Below are 21,824 nucleotides of genomic sequence, written 5' to 3'. Positions count from 1 at the left end.
TAACAATTTTTTTGCGAAAAACTTTGGGAATCATATTATTCCATTGTTTTTAATTCACTATTTCGAAACCACTTCAATTATGTTCCGTTCAAGTAGAACTACGCACACTGAAGTGCCATTCTGTGATCAGCTACATAGCTATGGACTTAACATTTCCATGAAAATGTTACCATTTTCCCCCACCCCAAATATCCTATACAAATAAAAAAAACACTGAATAAAAATAAAAATACTTGAATAAATTCAAATTCCACAAAAACCCCACTGACCGGTGGCACAAACACTGCCATTCGCTTTTCCATGAAAACCAAAACCATAAAAACGACAAAGTTCTGCTGACCAAATAACCCACTGACCATAGACTAAATGACTGTATTGGTTTGTGTGTGCGCGAGTGGTGGGTTTGTGTGTGTGTGTGCGTCTGTGTGTAGCGCACGCTTTTAAATTGAAAAACAATTTGTGAAACATTTTAATTTTTCATTTCTATTTTTTGTTGTTGTTGTTATTGTTGAGAAAAGGCTACTCCTCGTGGAGGCTTTTTTCATGGTGTATGTACTTGTGTGTGTGTTATTATTTTTTTTGTATTTTTTGTTTTTATTGAAAATCATTTGATTTTCATTTGTTTGCATGTGATTGAACGTGGAAAAATGGGTAATAAAAGTTGAGAGAAGAAAAAAAAAAACAACAACAACCACTGCAAATATTTAACATTTGTAAACGTAAACAAATTTCAGTCCGGCAAAGTGGAAAATAAATCATTCAACAGGTTGAATATTATTTTTTTTTTGAGTTGTGAGTGATTTTTCTGAAAGATTTTTCAATTTGTCTGGAAAATTTGTGGGAAAATTTATTTGAAACTTATTTTCGCAATTTTTTATTTCACCAATGAATTTGTTTTTGGCAGTTCTTCAAACCTTGGCAGATTTATGGAGGGACTTTGAACTATGGAAATCAATTAGGGAGACTTTTAAATACATGTAAGTCCCATGGAAGGTCCTCTATTGTCCGAAAATCTATAAAAGGTCTTCATGTTTAGAATATTTCCTCCAGTTTTCATTTTCCTTTTAAAATTATTTCTTTGTCTCCCAATGATGGCTTCTGGAGTAATGGTTTCTATAATCCATTTTTATACCCTAAGCCATATGGCTAGAGAAGGTATATATCGTGCCTAATCGGAATAAAAGTTTTAGACCCTAAGTCTCTTTGGACCACATCCGTTTCAGGACATTTGGAGTCGATCTAGCGATGTCCGTCCTTCCGTCTGTCTGGTTGGTGGGCACCATAACTCTCGAAAGGAGTATGCGATTTCATCCAAATTTGGTACATCGTAATATTATTGTCAAACTTAGATTGAGTTCGGAGATTGGCAATTTTGGTCCACTCCTTCTAGTACCTCCCCCACAAAATGTCAATATTTTCAAAGAAAATAATTTTTTGCGCAGAAAGAGAAAGGATAATTCGATTTTGCTCCAACTTTGTATATCCTAATATTTGCATTAGTGCTAGGTCAGGTGCGAAAATGGACATTATCGGTACACTCCATCAGGTACCTGCCCCACAAAGGGTAAAAATTTGGAATAATTATAACTCTTATAAAATGTGGTGTAAGAGCCTGATTGTCTTCAGATTTTACACATCACAATATTTTTACTAACCCAAGGTCTGGTGTGAAGATGGAATATATCGGTCAACTCCTTCTGGTACCTCCCCCACAAAATGTCAAAAATTTCAAAGAAAATAATTTTCTGCACAGAAAGAGAAAGAATAATTCGATTTTGTTCAAACTTTGCGAATCCCAATATTTGCATCAGTGCTAGGTCAGGTGCGAAAATGAACAATATCGGTCCACTCCATCAAGTACCTGCCCCACAAAGGGTCAAAATTTGGAATAATTATAACTCTTATAAAATGTGATGTAGGTGTTCGATTGTCTTCAAATTACACAAATTGCAATATTTTCATTAACCCAAGGTCCGGTGTAAAGATGGAATATATCGGTCCACTCCTTCTGGTACCTCACCCACAAAGGGTCAAAATTTTGAATATTCGTGAAGTTCGTAAAACAGGAAATTGAAATCTGATTCCAATCAGACTTACCACATCTCAATATTTCCATTTCCAGCACAAGATCCGTTTTAAAATTTGTAGCGATCGGACCATTCCTTCTGGTACCTCCCCCACAAAGGGTCAAAATTTTGAATATCCATGAAGCTCATAAAACACGAAATTAACATCCAATTCCATTCAGACTTGGCACATCTCAATATTTCCATCAACACAAGATATGTTATAAAGGTGGCAGAGATTGGACCATTCCTTCTGGTACCTCCCCCACAAAAGGGTTAAATTTTTGAATAATCAAAACGATTGTAAAAACTGAAATAAGCATCCGGTTCTCTTCAAATTACCCACATTACAATATTTTTATTAGCACAAGTTCTGGCGTGAAGATGGAATATATCGGTCCACCCCTTGTGGTACCTCCCCCACAAAAGGTCAAAATTTTTGAATATCCGTGAAGGTCATAAAACCCGAAATTACCATCCGATTCCATTCAGACTTCGCACATTTCAATATTTCTATCAACACAAGATCTGTTATAAAGCTGATAGAGATCGGACCATTCCTTCTGGTACCTCCCTCACAAAGGGTCGAAGTTTTGAATAACCAAAACGATTGTAAAATATGAAATAAGCATCCGGTTCTCTTCAAATTATACACATCACAATATTTTCATTAACCCAAGGTCCGGTGTGAAGATGGAATATATAGGTTCACTCCTTCTGGTACCTCCCCCACAAAGGGTCAAAATTCAGAGTATCCATGAAGCTCATGAAACGCGAAATTAACATCCGATTCCATTCAGATTTGGCACATCTCAATATTTCCATAAGCATAAGAGCTGTTAAAAACATGGTAGAGATCGGACCACAGCTTCTGGTACCTTCCCCACAAGGGGTCAAAGTTTTGAATAACCAAAATGATCATAGAATGCGAAATAAGCATCCGGTTCTCTTCAAATTACACACATCACAATATTTTTATTAAAACAAGGTCTGGTGTGAAGATGGTAGAGATCGGTCCACTCCTTCTGGTACCTCCCCCGCAAAGGGTCAAAATTTTGAATATCCATGAAGCTCATAATACACGAAATTAACATCCGATTCCATTTAGACTTGGTACATCTCAATATTTCTATCAACACAAGATCTGTTATAAAGTTGGTAGAGATCGGACCATTCCTTCTGGTACCTCCCCCTCAAAGGGTCAAAGTTTTGAATAACCAAAACCATCATAAAATCCGGAATAAGCATCCGGTTCTCTTCAAATTACAGACATCACAATATTTTTATTAGTCCATGGTCTGGTGTGAAGATGGAATGTATCGGCCCACTCCTTCTGGTACCTCCCCCACAAAGGGTCAAAATTTTGAATATTAATGAAGCTCATAAAACACTTAATTAACATCCGATTCCACTCAAACTTGACATATCTCAATATTTCCATTAACACAAGATCTGTTATAAATATGGTAAAGATCGGACCATTCCTTCTGGTACCTCCCCCACAAGGGGTTAAAATTTTGAATAACCAAAACGTTCATAAAATCTGAAATAAGCATCAGTTTCTTTTCAAATTACACACATAACACTGTTTGTATTAGCCCAAGGTCTAGTGTAAAGATGATAGAGATCGGACCATTTCTTCGGGTACCTCCCCCACAAAGGGTCAAAGTTTTGAATAACCAAAACGTTCATAAAATCTGAAATAAGTATACGACCCTCTTCATATTACACATCTCCCATTATTTCCACTAGCTCAAGGTCTGGTGTGAAGATGGAATATATCGGTCCACTCCTTCTGGTACCTCCCCCACAAAGGGTTAAAATTTTGAATATTCGTGAAGCTCATAAAACGCGAAATTAATATCCGATTCCATTCAGACTTGGCGAATCTCAATATTTCCATAATCACAAGATCTGTTATAAAGCTGGTAGAGATCGGACCATTCCTTCTCGTACCTGCCCCATAAAGGGTTAAAGTTTTGAATAACCAAAACGATCATAAAATCTGAAATAAGCATCCGGTTCTCTTTAAATTACACACATCGCAATATATTTACTAGCCCAAGGCCTGGTGTCAAGATGGAATATACCGGTCCACTCCTTCTAGTACCTCCCCCACAAAGGGTCAAAATTTCGAATATCCGTGAAGCTCATAAAACGCGAAATTGAAATCCGATTCCATTCAGATTTGGCACATCTCAATATTTCCATAAGCATAAGATCTATTCTAAATATGGTAGAGATCGGACCACTCCTTTGGTACCTTCCCACAACGGGTTAAAATTTTGAATAATCAAAACGATCATAAAATCCGAAATAAGCATCAGTTTCTTTTCAAATTACACACATAACACTATTTTTATTAGCCCAAGGTCTAGTGTAAAGATGATAGAGATCGGACCATTTCTTCGGGTACCTCCCCCACAAAGGGTCAAAGTTTTGAATAACCAAAACGTTCATAAAATATGAAATAAGTATACGATCCTCTTCATATTACACATCTCCCATTATTTCCACTAGCTCAAGGTCTGGTGTGAAGATGGAATATATCGGTCCACTCCTTCTGGTACCTCCGCCACAAAGGGTTCAAATTTTGAATATTCTTTAGGCTCATAGAACGCGAAATTAACATCCGATTCCATTCAGATTTGGCACATCTCAATATTTCCATCAACACAAGATCTGTTGTAAATATGGTAGAGATCGGACCATTCCTTCTGGTACCTCCCCCACAAAGGGTCAAAGTTTTAAATAGCCAAAACGTTCATAAAATCCGAAATAAGCATTCGGTTCTCAAAACAAGATCTGTTGTGTAGATGATATACATCTGCCAACCCCTTCTGGTAACTCACCGTCAAAGGGTCACAGTTTTCAATATTTATATCTGTCATAACTTGAGAAACATGTCGGCGATTCTTTACAACTTGCCATATCTAAATATTTCTCTTAACCAGAAGTCTGATTTCGATATGTAATTTATCGAAATTTGTGATTTCGCATAAAATCGGATATAAATATTCGATTTCCTTCAAATTTTGTAAATACCAATATTTTTATCTGTATTAGATGAAGTATGAAAATGGAACACATCCGCCTTCTATATTTGGTACCCCACGCATATTTCCACAATTTTCCAAAAATTTGCACATAACTCATATAAAGTATAGAAAGTAGTCGGTATAGTCCAAATCTGTCACGTTGTAATATTTATATCAGTCTTAGGTCAGATACGAATTGGTCAATATTTGCCAACTGCTTCGGAACCTCCGTCAACAATTTGAAAAATCATAATTCAGGGCTGGGGGTATACATTTGTCGCCAAAACCGACCGACATTATTTAACCAGTTTTCCTTTAAAATTATTCCTTAGTCTCCCAACGATGGCTTCCGACAGTAATGGTTTTATTATTCAATATTCCATTTTTGTTATTTTCAATTAATTTGTTCTTTTCGTTACGACTCAATTAAGGATCAATTGTCTGGAAATTGCTTTTTTCATACGTCTGAAAGTGATGATGAAAATGGCGATGGTCATTTAATGGCGGGAGATGTAACAAACACTTACACGATGACAAATTTAACGGAATTTCTAGTGAATAAAATATAAAGAGAGAAGGAATTTCAATGACCCCCAAAGTGAGAGAGAGAGAGGTCTCTCAATTTCCACATTCATATATTTTAAAGCAAAACTTCTGAAGAAAATCAAATGAATTTCATTTAAATAATATTTGGCCAAAAATAAAATTCATGACCCCCCATTTTATTTCCCCTTCCACTCTAATATACCACCACCACACCCCAATACACAAATGCATTCCTTTAGCATGTGAAAAAAAATATTTCAAAAATTAAAAAAAATATACAATTTTTTCTCTACTGCATGAATTTCTACTCCACTTATTCTCTTTATCTCGCCAGCTCTCATTCTTGCGTGCGCTCTCTCTCTCCCACTCTCCCCCCTCTTTTCCTCTTCTGGTTATCCTTTTATGAATAACTTGGCATATCTTTTAGTCATTTTGTATTCCGGGCATATGGCATATTTTGTTCATTAATATTATTCCCATCATATGTTCAGATTGTTGGTGGTGTTGCTGCTGCTGTTGTTGTTGTTGTTGATATCCTGATGCCGTGACAATATTGCAACATATTCCTAGCCTCATGCATATGCAGAAAATGATAGTGGGGAATATATATATATATATTGCATGGTTAGGAAAACTAGCGGAATGTGTAGTCAGATGTTTAAACAGCGTTTTAAAGATTTAAATTAAAAAATATTTAGAAATGGAAATTTAATAGATTATACAAAAAAATATATATGTTATCGAACAATATATGGAGTTTGTTTTCTGTAAGAAAACTATTTTATCGAACAGTTTTTCCCGTAGAAAATCCAGTTATCGAACGGCTTTGTTTAAAAGGCAAAGTCATCGAATGGGTAAATGATTCAAAATCGTGTTATCGAAACATTTCTCTAAAATAAAACATTGTTATCGAACAGGTTATTTATTTGAACTATCAATTGTCATTGGTCCAGAACTGCAATAATGTAAACGTTTCTACTACGATAAACGATTTATTCTTTAAAAACTGTATTCTTCAAAAATTTTTCGGATGAAAAATTTGTTATCGGAACAGTTTTTTTTTTTTTTTTTTTTTGATAAATAACTGTGTTATCGGATAAGTTTTCAGTGGCAACAATGGTAGAGAACAAGTTTTCAATGGAAACGGCGTTGGCGAACAAACTTTCTATAGAAAACTGTATTATCAAATGGATGCATATTCGATAACACAATTTTCTAAAAAATAACTTTGTTATCGAATGGGGATTCCGCAGAAACCAGTGTCATCAAAAACAGAATTTTTGCTGGAAATTGTGACATCAAACAAATTATCAATGAAAAACAAGTTTCAGGCGAAAATCTGTGCTATCGGAAAAATGTTCTTTAGAAAACTATGTTATCGGAATGTTCTATATTTAAAAGTGTGTTATCGAACAAGTCTACACTAGAAAGCTATGTTATCGAACACTTTTTAATATGGAACAGCTTTATCGAACAAACTTGCTATAGAAAATTGTGTTATCGAAAGAGATTTCCTTAGAAAAGTGAGCAATTGGAGCAGTTTTGTGTAGAAAACGGCCTAATCAAAATGTTGCCCTGAGAATACTGTGTTATCGAACAAGTTTTTTTTTTTGGGAAAACTGTGTTATCGAACACGTTTTCTATAGAAAACGTTGTTATCGAAAAACAAAAATGTGTTAGCAGTCATATAAAAACATATACAACACTGTTATCGATCCAGTATCCTTAATAAAAGATGGTTATCGAACACAGTCTTTGTTATAATTTTTTTTATTTTATTTTTTATATTTTTATTTATTTTTAAAAATTGTGTTATCGGAACAGAGCAAAACAAAGATGTCCATCCGTCTGTGCAAATCACTCTAGCTTGCGAACGAAATGAAGTAGGTTGATAAAATTTTACTCAAATGTATATTATGTCTGCAGGACTTTTGGTATTGAAAATGGGCCATGTAGGTCCACGTTTTGGTATAGCCTCCATATAAGAGCACCTCCCGATATTCGGTATTTTGACGATTCTAGCGACATTATTCACCGTAATTGTTTCAAATTTAGTATTTAAGGTTCGTAATGGATACTACAGCCTATGACAGAAAATTGTCTGTGCAGGTTCGCGTCTTCGTATAGCCCCCATACAACGGCACCTCCCGATATTCGGCATTTTGATGATTTTAGCGACATTATTCACCAGAATTGTTTTAAATTTGTTATTTGAAGTTCGTAATGGATACTACAGCCTAAGACAGAAAATTGTCTGTACAGGTCCATGTCTTCGTATAGCCCCCATATAACGGTACCTCCCGATATTCGGCATTTTGATGATTTTAGCTACATTATTCACCGGAATTGTTTCAAATTTCGTATTTGAAGTTTGTAATGGATGCTACAGCCTATGGTAGAAATTGGTCACTGCAGGTCCACATCTTCGTATAGCCCCCATATGACGGCACCTCTCTATATTCGGTATTTTGATGATTTTAGTGACATTATTCACCGGAATTGTTTCAAATTTGGTATTTGAAGTCCATAATTGATACTACAGCCTGTGACAGAAAATTGTCTGTGCAGGTTCACGTCTTCGTATAGCCCCCATTTAACGGAACCTCCAGATATTCGGTATTTTGATGATTTTAGCGACATTACTTACCGGAACTATTTCAAATTTAGTATTTGAAGTTCGTAATGGATGGTACAGCCTGAGACAGAAAATTGCCTATGCAGGTTCTTGTATAGCCCCCATGTAATGGCACCTCCCGATATTCGATATTTTGATGATTTTAGCGACATTTTTCACCGGAATTGTTTCAAATTTGGTATTTGAAGTTCATAATTGATACTACAGCCTATGACAGAAAATTGTCTGTGCAGGTCCACCTCTTCGTATAGCCCCCATATAACGGTACCTCTCGATATTCGGTATTTTGATGATTTTAGCGACATTATTCACCGGAATTGTTTCAAATTTGGTATTTGAAATTCGTAATGGATACTACAGCCTGTGACAGAAAATTGTCTGTGCAGGTCCATGTCTTCGCATAGCCCCCATATAACGGCACCTCTCGATATTCGGTATTTTGATGATTTTAGCGACATTATTCACTGGAATTATTTCAAATTTGGTATTTGAAGTTCGTAATTCGACATTTTTAAGATTTTAACCGAATTTTTAATGGATTTTTTTTTTTGAAATTGCCGAAATTCTTTCCGATGGTGTAGAGTATTCAAAGTTCGGCCCGGCCGAACTTACAGATTTTTTTCTTGTTAAACATATTTTTTTATTTTCTCTAGATCTCAAATTATAGATCACATTGTTTGTCCCAAAATATTTTTATCGGAACTGTTTTCACTGAAAAAGTCTATTATCGAAAAGATCTCCTTTTCTTAAGACAACACTGTTATCGATGACTTATTCTAAAAAAACTGAATAGAGCTGAAATAAAGCTCCCTTGCCGATTCCGGTTTTTAAGGAGATCACGATTTCTGAAATAGAACTCTGTTATTGTTCACATTTACTAAGAAATTAAACTATCGATTTTATTTTCCTGTCGAAAATTATGCCACCATTTTCGTGGAAATGTTGTCTTTAAAAAAATTGTGTTTTTAAAAGACTATTCTGAATTCTTTTTTAGGATTATTGCTTGCTCCAGTTTCAAGTTTCATTTAAATGTCTCGGGCATATACTTGCGTAAAATGTAATGATGTTGTCTGGTGGGGTTTTGCAGCAAAACACCCTCCACCCTCCATTCATTAGGGTTTTCTTGTCATTAAGTCATCTTCGTCATCGTTTTGCCATAAACATTCAGAGTTCACAGTTTACGCTACATTAAACAGCCAACGCAATTACTAATTAAAATATCATCGTTATGGACATTGGTGTCTAACGATATCCGATACCAAAAAAAAAAAGAATTAAAAAAAAAAACAATTTCCACAAATAAAACAGAAAAAGGAAAAAAAGATAATTCCCATTCAATGGAGAAAATCCATTGACAGATATCATTCTCATGGCATTCTCATCCATCCACTTCCTCTCTCGGCCATTTACAACGGTACTTATATCCGTTACGTCAAAGCATATCGAAAGCCATTAACCTTTGACAAATGATACTGCTGGCTTTTGTCACAGTAAATGAGACGTCAAGTAATTGAGTGTTCCGGACATTAGGGAATAGTGGGTAAATATTTGCGAAAAAAACACACACGTCTTCATGGCAACGTCATTGACATTGAGATGGCGAGACATGACAGATGGGGGAAAATTGGTTGGACATATCTGGCAAGTCACAATATTTACACAAAAGCAACATGAGAAGGATGTGTATAAAAAATGTCCTTTTTGATAAAGGACCTTGGAATGCAATTAAATGTTATCGATATGTTTTGGGAAATTTAGTGAAAAAAATGTTGTTTTAAGAAATTGGGACACAAATCGTTTGATGGTGTGAACCTATGTTAACAATTTTTAACAGGGAGTTATCAATCCCTATGATTTTAAAAAGTCTGTATAATTTCTAGTCTCTTCCAGAACTGCAAGAATGTAAAAGTTTTTACTACGATAATCGATTTTGCCTTTATGATATCGAAAAAAATGCAAAACCATGAGATTCTTGCAAGTACTGGAACATAACATTCATTGGGAATTGATAACATAGGTTCACAGGAATTGTTAACATAGGTTCACACTACCAAATGATTGAACATTTTATCTCCAATGAAATCAATCCCTATGATTTTAAAAAGCCTATAGAATTTCTGGTCTGTTCCAGAACTGTAAAAACGTTAAAGTTTTCAACTGCGATAACTGATTATGCCTCTACAATATCAAAAAAAAATACAAAACTAGTACATTCTTGCAGGAATATGAACAGAGCATTCACTGGGAATTGTTAACATATGTTCACATGAATTGTTAACAAAGGTTCACACTACCAATTGATAAAACATTTTTGATCTGTTCCAGAACTCTAAAACTTTTTACTACGATAACCGATTTTCCCTTTATGATATCGAAAAAAAAATTGCAAAACTAGTAGATTCTTACAGGTTTTGGTACAGACTATTTATCTCCAATAAAATAATATAACTCAGAATTTCCTAAAAAAAAATTGTCAATTCCCCCTCCCACCCTAATATCGCTTTCTTATCACTTATTGAAGCCAACCTAGTTGCTATTACAACTGCAACTACAACAACTCAAAACAACAGAGAAAAAATTGTTTCATTTTTTTTTTCTTTCTTTCATTTTTCTGTTAAATACCCACTTGAACGATTTACAGTTATATACAGTTAAAAAGCAACAGTCAGAAACCGATCATAATAACCGATGACAGATGTAAGCAAAGAATGCATGGCAAAAAGAGGTCATATTACATAAACACACTCTTAACATATATTTCTTTTTCGTTTTGCTTCGAGTTATGACAGGCGTAGGTAGAGTCGTGACACAGTGAATGGCACGGCAGATGAAAAGTTCAAAAGAAATTGTGTATTTCAATTGCAAATGTCAACAAATGCAAATTAGTGCATTTAAGGTCTGAATACTTTTGGAGCCATAGGGGTTCGGTATGAGCTTGAAATGGAAATTTCCACCCAAAGGGTGGGCGATAACAATGTTTTGAAGGTATAACTATTTTAAGAAAATAGTTTTCTGCAGAAAACTATTTCAAGAACACAGTTTTCTGTTTAAAAATATGTCGATAAAAATATGTCGATAACTATTTCGATAACATTTTTTATGTAAAAATATGTCCATAACTATTTCGATAACATTTTTCTATTTAAAATTTGATTCCAAAAAACGTTTTTGCAGATAACAAAACAAAAATTGTTCAATAACAATGTTCTCTATAGAAAACTATTTCAATCAGACAGTCTTCTGTTTAAAAATATGTCGATAACTATTTCGATAACATACATCTATTAAAAATTTGAATTCAAAAAACGTTTTTTTACAGATTACAACCCGAAACTTATTCAATAACAATGTTCTCTATAGAAAATGTTTTCGATAACAATGTTATCTGAAGAAAACTTGTCTAATAGCAGTATTTGTCATAGAAAACTTTTTCCATAAAATTTTTTTTTATTCAGAAATAACACTTGGTCTGTTTCAGAACTGCAAGAATGTAAATGTTTTTACTACGATAACCGATGTTGCCTTTATGATATCGAAACTTGTAAAAACAGTAGATTGTTTTTATTTTCTGGAAGAAAGTAACTGTTTCCTACATACAATGCATTCGATAACACAACATTTTACAAGAAAAAAATATCGATAAAAATGAGAAAATTTTTTCGATAACAACGTTTTTGTATAGAAAGTTTGTTACGGTTTCTAAAAATACTTTCGATAACACAGATTTATGTAGAGAACTTGATCGATAACAATGTCTTCTAAAGACAATATGTTCGATAACAATGATTTTCAAAGAAAATCTCTTTGATAACACAGTTTTCGGCAGAAATATTTTTGATAACAAAATTTCCTATGGAAAACGTATTCAATAACGCAATTTTCCGTGAAAAGCATGTTCGATAACACTTTTCACTAGGGAATACTTTTTTGATAAGACAGTTTTCTACAGAAAACTGTTTCGATTGCACGTTTTTTGATAAATATGCATTCGATAAAACAATTATCAAAAGAAAGTTGGTTCGATAACACCGTTTTCCATAGAAAAAGTGTTAAATGATGTAACATTCTATTGAAACATAGTTTTAAAAAAATGGATCGATAACAAAGTTGTGCCTAGAAAACTCGATCGATAACAATTTTGTACGTATCAAGCTTGATCGATAACAATGTTTTCCAAAAAAAAAACATACTCGATAACACAGTTTTGTGCAAAAGTCCTTTTTGATAACAACATTTTCTACAGAAATCCTGTTCGATAACACAGTTTTGCATAAAAGAAACTTGTTTAATAATGCAGTTCTCTCGAGAAATGTTTTTGAATAGAAAGTTATCTATAGAATAATGATCCGATAGCACAGTTGTCTAAGGAAATCTTTTTCCAAAATACCATTTTCTATAGCAAGTTTGTACGATAACACCGATTTTATAGAAAATGTGTTCGATAATATATGTTCCTATTGACAACTTGTTCGATAACACACTTTTCTTACAAGAACTTTTCGATAACAGAGTTTTTTGTTGATAATTTGATTAATGATACGGTTTCCTGCAAAAAATATACTTTTTCGATAACAACAGTTTTTGAAGAAAAGCCATTCGATAACACAATTTCTCTATACAGTACTGTGTTATGGAATAAGGTTTCACTTGATTATACAATTTTCAATAGAAATTTAGTTCGATAATGCCGTTTTCCATAGTACATATGATCGATAAAACAGTTGTCTTTCAAAAACTCGTTCGATAACACAGTTTTTCGTTGAAAATGTGTTCGATAAAACTGTTTTTGTAGGACACTTATTCGATAACACAGTTATTTACCTAAAAACACAGTTATGTTTAGAAAACTTTTTTAAAGACGTCGCTTTATAGAAATTTGGATCGATAAATCAGTTTTTTTTTTCTAAAAAACTTCTTTGATAACAAAGATTTTCTTAGAATATTTTATCGATAATATGATTTGTTGCAATTTACTATTTTGATACATTCAATAACTCATTTATCTACACAAAAATATTCTGACAACACAATTCTCATTACAAAACTAGTTCGAAAATACTGATTTTAATGGAAATCGTAATCGATAACAGTTTACTGAAAAAAACTTCATCGATAAAGCAGTTTCAAATAAAGAATTTGTTTGAGAGCAGCATTTTCTTTAGAAATCTTTTTCGATAACAACGTTTTAAAAAGGAAATATTTTCGATAGCTACAATTTTAGGAAAACATTTTCGCAAATAATTTTTTTAAAAGGAAGTCGTACATGAAACTTTTATCGATGATAACTTTTTCGATAAAACTGGTTCCTATGTTCGATAACTTACTTTTCAGTAAAATCTTAAAAATCTTTATAAAACTAGTTCGATAATTTCGATTTCGATGGAAATCGTAATCGATAAGACAGTTTACTAAAGAAAACTTGTTCGATAACACAGTTTATTACAAAAAACTTCTTTGATAATAGCATTTTCTTCAAAATATCAGTTCGATAACAGCGTTTTATCTACAAAATATGTATGTTCGATAACTACGTTTATTGGGAAAAACTACAAAAATAATATTATTTAATGGAAATCGTATTAGATAACAAGGTTTATTGAGTTAAATATGATCGATATATTCGATATGTTCCATTGCCTGTAAAATCTACAAGTGTTGCCATTTCTTTTAAATACCAGAAAGTAAACTTCCGTTATAATAGCAGTATTTTTACATTTTTTGTAGGTCCTAGAACTGAGCAAATGTCTTTTCTTACAGTAGACATGTGTATAAAACATGTCTACTGTTAGAAAAGAAAAGTTTTCAATAGAGAACTTGTTCGATAACCAACTTTTGTTTTTCTTAATTCCATTTTGATTCTCATGTAGGGTGTTATGTGGCCGTTGTTGCCCCTAATCAGCTTTTCTTACTTTTATTAGCTTCCTCTTACGAAGATAAATTGCCATGACTGCAATTCACCCATTTATTAATTTCAATGAAAAATTGCTGCTGTTGTTGCACTTCTCTCTCTCTCTCACTCTCCTTGCAAAATGTGTTATGCTACAAGTTCTCATATTGATGACGATGACGAGGACGACGTCAACGTCGACGACGATGGCAATGATGATAGATTTTTCATTAGGAAATTGTTTTTCAATAATTTAACAATAAATTTCTGTTAAGGTAACACAAAATGTTCATTACTCGTTTTGTTTATGGTTGTTGCGTCGGTTTCAATCAGCTCAGCTCTCGCCCCTGCCGCTCTCTCCCTCACTCTCTCTCTTTCTTTGTGTGGCAAAAAATAATCAATTGAAATGCCAATAATGTTGCATTCATTTCGTCGTTCATTCATTTGAAAATTGCCAATGAAAGTGCATACAGTGTGTGAGAGTGTGTGTGTACATACACACACATATGTGTGTGCGTAGCTTATTCTGTGGTAAGGTTGTTGATGTTGTGCATGATTACCGAGATGACGTCCTTACCTGTGTGTTTTTGTATCGGATAATATCTGCTTACTTGGTTACTTTTATTACTGAGGGCATGTACTGGCTGGCTTAAAGAAAGGGCTTGCCTTCTTCTTCTTTGTTTGTGTGTGTGTGGGTGTTGCTTTGACTAAGAATATTTAAAACGGATCAATAGATAAAATGGGGTATGTTTTCCGTTTCATATCTAAATCGAATACTATGGACAAAATTAAGATTGGTACTGGAAGAGCGTTTTTTTAATAAATTCCGCAATGTAAACAAATTAATAATTAAAGTAAAACCTTGACCCTATTTCATGTTAAAATATACATAAATTAGAAAATAAATAATAAACATAATAGTACTGTTCCAGGACGTGAAATAAGGTATAGTTTTTATTTTTTGATATCGAAAAAATTAAAAACTAGCAGATTTTTGCAAGTTTTGAAAAAAAAAATAAATAAAAATAAAATAAGAGAATAATGTCAATATTCATTCCTCTGCTATAATGCAGGATTTGAGGCAAGCATCGAATCTAGTAGCATGTTGCGTATAAGTGATATTGGTTTTTATTTCACAACGTATACACCCGTAAGTACAACTCGTAGGGGAATTTCAGTTCCTTTTTGAAACGTTGATATTCAAAGAAGTATTAATAAAAACAATTTCCAAAAAACCGATAGAGCTAAAAACTTGAATATTCGTATAAAAATCAAGGTTGGTAAATAATTTGATATATAAAGGTGGTTTTGGAAATGTATCCGAACTGTACTAATTTGGACAGTAAACCTTACTGTGAACGGGGTATCCTTTTGTGGTAGGTTTGTGATAGAAAAGGTTTTGGGATTTGATGGTAGTTTGGAAATGCATTCTATATTCATACGAAACGTACTAAATGATACTAAATTTGGCATTGGGTGAAGGAATAGATCTAGAATCCCATAATTTGATATTGAGTTCTCTGCTTGTAACTGGAATCGGTATATGGAGGTGGTTTTAGAAATACGTACTATTATTATACGAAAAGCACTAAATAGTACTTATTTCGCATTTTATGTGCGTTATAATTATTTAAAATTTTGACTATTTGTGGAGGAGGCACCACAAGGTATAGGCCGATATCTATCATCTTTACACCAGGTCTTGTGTGGGAAGAAATATTGCGATGTGCGAAATTTGAAGAGAATCGGATGCTTATTTCGCATTTTATGAGCGTTTTTGTTATTCAAAATTTTAAACCCTATGTGGGGGAGGTACCAGAAGGAGTAGGCCGATATCTATCATCTTCACACCAGGTCTTGTGTGGGAAGAAATATTGCGATGTGCGAAATTCGAAGAGAATCCAATGCTTATTTCGCATTTTATGAGCGTTTTTGTTATTCAAAATTTTAAACCCTATATGGGGGAGGTATCAGAAGGAGTAGGCCGTTATCTATCATTTTCACACCAGGTCTTGTATGGGATGAAATTTTGGGATGTGCCGAGTTTGAAAGAAATCGGATGATCACTTCGTGTTTTATGAGCTCCACGGTCATTCAAAATTCTGACCCGTCGTGGGGGAAGTGTCAGAAGAAGAATTCCGATATATATCATCTTCACACCAGGTCTTGTGTGGGATGAAATGATGGGATGTGCCGAATTTGGAAATAGTCGGATGTTCATTTGGCGTTTTATGAGCTTCACGATCATTCAAAAATTTGACCCCTTTTTGAGGGAGGTACCACTAGGGGTGGGTCGATATCTATCACCTTCGCACTATAACTTGTATTGGAAAAAATATTTGTTTGTGTGAAATTTTGAGAGAATCGGATGTTTATTTTGCGTTTTATGAGCTCCACGATCATTCAAAATTCTGACCCGATGTGGGGGAGGTGTCAGAGGGAGAATTCCGATATCTATCATCTTCACACCAGGTCTTGTGTGGGATGAAATATTAGGATGTACCGAGTTTGAAAGAAATCGGATGATCACTTCGCGTTTGATGAGCTTCATGGCTATTCAAAATGTTGACCCATTGTGGGGGAGCTACCACAAGGGACAGGCCAATTTTTGTCGTCTTCACACCAGATCTTTTGTGGGATGATATATTGGGATATGCCGTGTTTGATATGAATCGAAAGCTCACTTCGTATTTTACGAGCTTCATGGCTATTCAAAATTTTGACCCTTTGTGGGGGAGGTACCAGATGGAGTGGACCGAAATATCCCATCTTTACACCAGATCTTATGTTAATAAAAATATTGGTTTGTGCGAATTATAAAGGCAATGGGATGCTTATTTCGCATTTTATGAGAGAAGAATTAGAATTATTCAAAATTTTGACCCTTTGTGGGGGAAGTACCAGAAGGAGTCGACCGAAATATCCCATCTTCACACCAGATCTTGTGTTGGTAAAAATATTGAGATTAGTGAAATTTGAAAAGAATCGGACAATTATGTTACAATTTTTGAAGAGTTATAATTATTACAAATTTTGACCCTTTCTGGAGGAGCTACCACAAGGGGCAGGCCAATTTTTGTCATCTTCACACCAGATCTTTTGTGGGATGATATATTGGGATATGCCGAGTTTGAAAGTAATCGAAAGCTCATTTCGCGTTTTATGAGCTTCATCGTTATTCAAAATTTTGGTCCTTTGTGCGGGAGGTACCAGAAGGAGTGGACCGAAATATCCCATCTTCACACCAGATCTTGTGTTGGTAAAATTCTTGAAATTAGTGAAATTTGAAAGGAATCGGACTATGATTTCACAATTTTTAAAGAGTTATAATTACTCAAAATTTTAACTCGTTGTAGGTGGGGTACCAGAAGGAGTGTTCCATTCTATCTGTTCTTCATACCAATTCATGTATTCCTAAAAATTCTGGGATGCACCAAATTTGAAGACAATTGGATTCTTATTTCACATTTTATAAGAATTGTTATTATTCAAATTTTTCACCCTTTGTGGGGGAGGTACTTGATATAGTGGGCTGATATTGTCCATTTTCGAAAATCGAATTCGGTAAAAGTATATTTTGAGGTTTCATGGATAAACTTCGTTATTTCTCATTTTTCTATTTTTGGGGCTCAATTCTTGTTCTATAAAAATTTGAAATGAAAACTTGTAAAATTTTGTAAATAAAATATTTTTAATTTCATATTTTCATGGAACAAGAATCCAGTGTCTGTTCTTGTGGTTTTATATGAGATATTTGACCCCGGATTCTTGCTCTATGAATAAATGAAATAAAAATATATTCCTTTTACATTTTTTCATTGACATTTCCTGCCTTTATAATAATTTTTATTTCACATTCTAAAGCATTCGAATTAAATTGAAAATCATTTGCCAGCTATTAAAAGGCCATTGTTCTGCCTGATATATCCTTACACTCTCTCTCGAAATACATCTTGGTCATTTCATAGCCTCATATTTTATTTATGCGTAATTTTTTATGTTTTTTTTTATTTCATGCTATAATTTCAAATACCAAACACATATTGCCCCCATAACCCTATCCTACACATTCTTGTTGCACAATAAGCTATGATGCTCATCAGTCTTGTGCTAGAGCGTGTTTGTGGATGTATTTGTCTTTGTAGCCCTGTAGTCCCATGTATTGTTCGAAAATGCCCTGGAATGTAAATTTATTTATTTTTTTTACTCTTCTTTTATTCTATTCTAGAAATATATTGTTAATACGGATAAAAGTGGTGAACTTACCGTTACTGTACAGGTATGTATGGAGGAGAGAAATATTTGTGTTTTTTTTTTTTTATAAATGGGGTTTATTTTTATACAGAGAGCGTAAAAGTGGGTTGGTACTTCAATAAAAATTTCTACTTTCGTGCATTCTAAACATTTCTAATTTATTTTTTTTAATTAATTTCCAAATTTAAAAAAAAAATTTAAAGTGCATACCCACTTTGGCTGCTCTCTGTAAAATTTAAATAAAATAAATATATGTCTATTTGAAGAGGCAATAATATGAAAATGTTTATATGTGCTGTACGGGTATGTATGGAGGAGAAAAATATTAGTTTTTTTTCTTTTTGTTTATAAATGGAATTTATGTTTGTACAGAGAGTGATAAAAGTAGGTTGGTAATACAATAAAAATTTCTTTTTTCGTGCATTCTAAACTTTTCTAATTTATTTATTTATTTTTTTTTTAATTTTTGAAAATAAAGAAATTTTTAATGTGCATACCCACTTTTGTTGCTCTCTGTAAAAATGAAATAAAATAAATATATGTCTATTTGAAGAGGCAATAATATGAAAATGTTTATATGTACTGTACAGATATGTATGGAGAAGAAAAATTTTGTTTTTTTTTTATCAATCGGGTTTATTTTTATACAGAGAGCGGTAAAAGTGGGTTGATACTCCAATAAAAATTTCTTCTCTCGTGCATTCTAAACATTTCTAATTTATTTTTTTAATTTTTTAAAATTAATTTTCAAATTTTAAGAAATTTTTAAAGTGCATACCCACTTTAGTTACTCTCTGTATAAAATTAAATAAAATAAATATATGTATATATATATGAAAATGTTTATACACTTGGGAATTTAGAATAAAAAGAAAACAAATAAAAGGATATTACTGCGGGAAAACAACTAAATTCCAGAGAATTTGCCTCTTCAAAGCAAAAACAAAGTTCAAAACAAACAGAAGGTCAGATTAAAGAAATATGAAATTAAATCAAAAAACATTAAAACGAATATGACAAATTTATCCTGCAATTATATTATTTGTAATAATTCATATAAATTGTTTTCATAAATTTCTTCAATCTGACCTTAATTCTTAAAAGTTCCACCCTCAATTTCCAGCTCATTAATAATTAAATAATGCCAATTAATTCTCGGTCTTCTTCTTCTATACATTTTGTTAATTGTCATATTTTCCATCTTCATATTTTTTTTTCTTTTTTTTCTATCCGAACAGGGTGATTTAACACAACAGGAAAAACGTGCTGTCTTTATTACGGTCCATGATTTAGGATGCAATCGTGAGTATAACACTTTCCTAGCTAATATTTATACCTTTGTTTGTATTCTACGCCACTCACACATACACACAACCACACAAATGAATATCTAAAAATAAACACAACCCTTATTCATTAGGTTTACGTGACGCTCGACTAAATTGTGCAGTCATTTGACAAGAGGTTACAAATGAATTCAACCTGCAAAAGGTTGTTAACCGTTAATTAATTAGTTAGTTACAAACAATATTATGCACATTAACGCTTATATTGGTGTTGGAATTATGCACTTTAAAGGGGGAGGGCAAACGATGCAAATGGCATTGTTTTTTTATAAATTAATTTGTCCATCATTACTTTTCCATTTTCTAGAAGGGAATCACTTTATATTGCATTATAACAGTTAAGAGTTGCAATTAAATTATCAATTTTGGAAAATAATGAATTATTACTATAATTTTCATACATTTTTACGAAAAAATGTGTGTATAACAGTTTTGACCATAACTGTTATACAGCATTATTTCATGTTATTTGCCTTTTGTAACACATTTAATACAATTATAGATCAAATTTTTATTATTTTTGTGAGTAGTTTCACGTATAACAGTTTTGATTACTGGGATTATACGGTATATTTTAATGATTTTTGCTTTTTTTTAACACATTTCAAGCAATAATAATCCACCATTATTCTTTTTTGTCGATTTTTTATATATTGTTTCACATATAATAGTGTATAACAGTTTTGACTATAACTGTTATACAGCATAATTTGAAGTTCTTTGCATTTTGTAACACATTTAATGCAATACTAGACCAAATTTTTATTATTTTTATGGGTTTTTTCATGTATAACAGTTTTAATAACTGGGGTTATACGGTATTTTTCAATGTTTTTGCCTTTTTTACACATTGAAAACTATAATTGGCAACCTCTATTAATTTTTTGGCGATTTTTTTATATATTGTTTCAGATATAATCGTTTTTTTAACACATTTAAAACAATAATAGATAAAATTTTTATTATTTTTGTGAGTATTTTCATGTATAACAGTTTCGGTTACTGGGGTTTTACGATTTTTTATGTTCTTTGCCTCTTTAACACATTTCGAGGAATAATAGACCACCTTTATTCATTTTTGCGAATTATTTTATATATTGTTTCACATATAATCGTGTATAACAGTTTTGTCTATAACTGTTATACAGCATATTTTGATGTTTTTGCCTTTTGTAAACCAATTAAAATAATAATAGACCACATTTTTTATTATTTTTGTAATTTTGTTCATGTATAACAGTTTTAATTAATGGAGTTATACAGTATTTTTCAGTATTTTTACACACTGAAAATGATAATAGACCGCTTTTTTATTTTTGGCGAATTGTTTTGTATAGTGTTTCTGATATTATTGTGTATAACAGTTTTGACTATAACTGTTATACAGCATTATTTGATGTTCTTTGCCTTTTGTAAACAAATTAAAGCAATAATAGACCAAATTTTTATTATTTTTATGAGTTTTTTTTTCAAGTATAACAGTTTTGATTGCTGGGATTATACGGTATTTTTCAATGATTTTTGCCTTTTTTAACACATTTTAAGCGATAATATACCACCTTTATTCGTTTTTGGCGAATAGCTTTATATGTTTTTACAGATATAATTGTGTATAACAGTTTTGATTATAACTGTTATACAGCATTATTTCATGTTATTTGCCTTTTGTAACGCATTAAAAACAATAATAGACCAATTTTTATTTTTTTTTTTCGTGATTATTTTCATGTATAACAGTTTTTTGCCTTTATAACACACTGAAAATGATAAGAGACCGCTTTTTCATTTTTGGCGAATTGTTTTATATAGTGTTTCAGATATAATTGTGTATAACAGTTTTAACTATAACTGTTATACAGCATTATTTGAAGTTTTTTGGCTTTTGTAGTACATTTAAAACAATAATATACAACATTTTTATTATTTTTGTGAGTTTTTTCATGTATAACAGTTTTGATTACTGGGTTGTTATACGGTATTTTTCAATTTTTTGACTTTTTAACACATTTCAATCGATAATAGAACACCTTTATTAATTTTTTACGAATTGTT

General features: G+C 32.5%; 1 protein-coding gene across 4 annotated transcripts in view; it reads left to right on the top strand.

The window, feature by feature from the left end:
- LOC101892561 (Ndr family) overlaps positions 1 to 21,824 on the top strand; it is an 89,045-nt gene that overhangs the window by 53,970 nt on the left and 13,251 nt on the right. For all 4 annotated transcript variants that reach the window (XM_059121011.1, XM_059121010.1, XM_005183077.4 and 1 more), the window contains 2 exons: positions 18,401 to 18,451; positions 19,665 to 19,728. In XM_059121011.1, coding sequence (XP_058976994.1) covers positions 18,401 to 18,451; positions 19,665 to 19,728 — 115 coding nt within the window. The remainder of the gene's footprint in view (positions 1 to 18,400; positions 18,452 to 19,664; positions 19,729 to 21,824) is intronic.

This window comes from Musca domestica, unplaced genomic scaffold (assembly GCF_030504385.1).
Source record: "Musca domestica strain aabys unplaced genomic scaffold, Musca_domestica.polishedcontigs.V.1.1 180, whole genome shotgun sequence".
Taxonomy (NCBI): domain Eukaryota; kingdom Metazoa; phylum Arthropoda; class Insecta; order Diptera; family Muscidae; genus Musca; species Musca domestica.
This window is presented reverse-complemented; position numbering and strand designations above follow the sequence as displayed.